The sequence below is a fragment of the Echinops telfairi genome, unplaced genomic scaffold (genome assembly GCF_000313985.2).
Source record: "Echinops telfairi isolate 266 unplaced genomic scaffold, ASM31398v2 ScPeMD7_7458;HRSCAF=8496, whole genome shotgun sequence".
Lineage (NCBI taxonomy): Eukaryota > Metazoa > Chordata > Mammalia > Afrosoricida > Tenrecidae > Echinops > Echinops telfairi.
The window spans coordinates 1,360,172-1,361,688 of NW_022111358.1; the positions used below are offsets into that span (position 1 = coordinate 1,360,172).

At 70.9% G+C, this 1,517-nt stretch overlaps 1 protein-coding gene across 1 annotated transcript in view; it reads right to left on the reverse strand.

Annotated features, from left to right (window-relative positions):
• The window catches only part of HIC1 (HIC ZBTB transcriptional repressor 1), a 2,736-nt gene extending 1,966 nt beyond the window's left edge, over positions 1-770 (reverse strand). The window contains 2 exon segments of the mRNA XM_004707297.2: positions 11-306; positions 650-770. Of these exon segments, the coding sequence (XP_004707354.1) occupies positions 11-306; positions 650-686 (333 nt within the window). The 5' untranslated portion in view covers positions 687-770.
• Between the last annotated feature and the right edge of the window lie 747 nt (positions 771-1,517).

The following is a 1,517-nucleotide window of genomic DNA, read 5'->3' on the forward strand; positions in this document are numbered from 1 at the left end:
CCGCCGCTGCCTCCTCGCCGTCGGCCAGGCGGCCGGTGTAGATGAAGTCCAGCACCAGGCGGAACACGGCTGGGCTCACCATGTCATGGTCCAGGTTGAGCAGGTTGTCATGCACCACCAGGGACTTGAGGTAGGCGCTGCTGGCCGCCAGCACGTTCTTGTGCGCGCGGAAGAGGGCGTTCTGCACCACGATGATCACGTCGCACAAGAAGCCCTTGGTGCGCTGGTTGTTGAGCTGCAGTAGCAGCTGCCTCGAGTGGCCCGGCGCCTCCATCGTGTCCAGCATCGTCTGCCCAGCTCAACCTCCTGCGGGGACACACAGCAGCCGGATCAGAGGCGCGCTGCGCCCTCGCCTTCTTAACCCAGCCCGGCGATTCGCCCTTCCACTTCCCCTGCCCTTCAGCTGGGCCAGGGGCCTGGAGCACCGTGGCCTGGGCACTGGCAGACAGGCTCAGCGGCCTCTGGGAGTGGGAGCCTGGGCCCGCAGGCCGAGCTAGAGGAAAAGAGTTGCCACCGGCGGCGGAGAGGAGGCCAGGCTGGCCTGCGCATCCCAGGCCCAGACGCCAGTGGGCACAGGAGCTGGGTTCGGGGGGCTTTCGAGGAGAAAACTGGGGTGAGGGGACCAAGTGACCCTTTCTGAGCCAGTTACCCCGTTTGAGGGAAATATCCGCTTGAGGAAAATTCATTCAGGGCCGAGTAGTTTGCCCAAGATGGGAGAAAGGGAGGCGAGTAGGAAGCGCCTCCCGCCTTGGGAGAAGTTGCCCCCGGAGCAGGGAAGTAATCCGGAGGAGGGGAGCACGGTGCCCACCGAGGCGCCGCCCTGACCCAGGGCTGTCAGCCCCTTTGACCGGCCCGGGGCAGCGGCCCGCCCGGCGCGGGGAGCAGAGGCAGAGGCTGCCTTGGCGGGCAGAGCGCGAAGGCCGGGCCCCGGCGCAGGGAGGGCGTTATATCGGTGCAGGAGGCTGAGGCAGGAAGCAGGTGGGGGGGAGGGGGGAGCCACGCAGCTCCCAGGGGAGGGAGGGGGCAGCGCCCCGGGCGGGCACGACGCACAGCCGGCTGCGGCCCTGACCCCGGCCTGCGCCCCACCCGCATCCCGGCCCTGGGCTCGGCCTCGGCTCTGCCTTCGCGGGCCCGGCGCCTCCCTCCCCAGCTCCCCTTGGCCCCTTCTCCCCGGGAACCGCACTGCCCAAAACTTGGGGGAAAGTTTCCCAACTTCAGACAGGGCGGGAGGAGTCCGCCAGCCCCGGTCCCTGGGCTCCCGACTTGGCTTTTCCTTTCGGCCCCCAAATCCGCCCTGGCCGTGCGGCCGGAGGAGCCGGCCCTGAGCGTCCCTGCCCACTCGCCCGCCCCTGGTCCCCGCCTGGCCCGCGGGGCCTAGCGGCCCGTTACCTGCGGTCGCAGCCCGGCCGGGCTTCCCGCGGCGGTGGCCGCTCCTCGCTGGCGCCCCACCCGCCCCGCTGCCAGGCGCCGAGCTGTGCCAGGGCAGCGCCCCTGCCAGCCCCGCCCGCCGGCTCCCC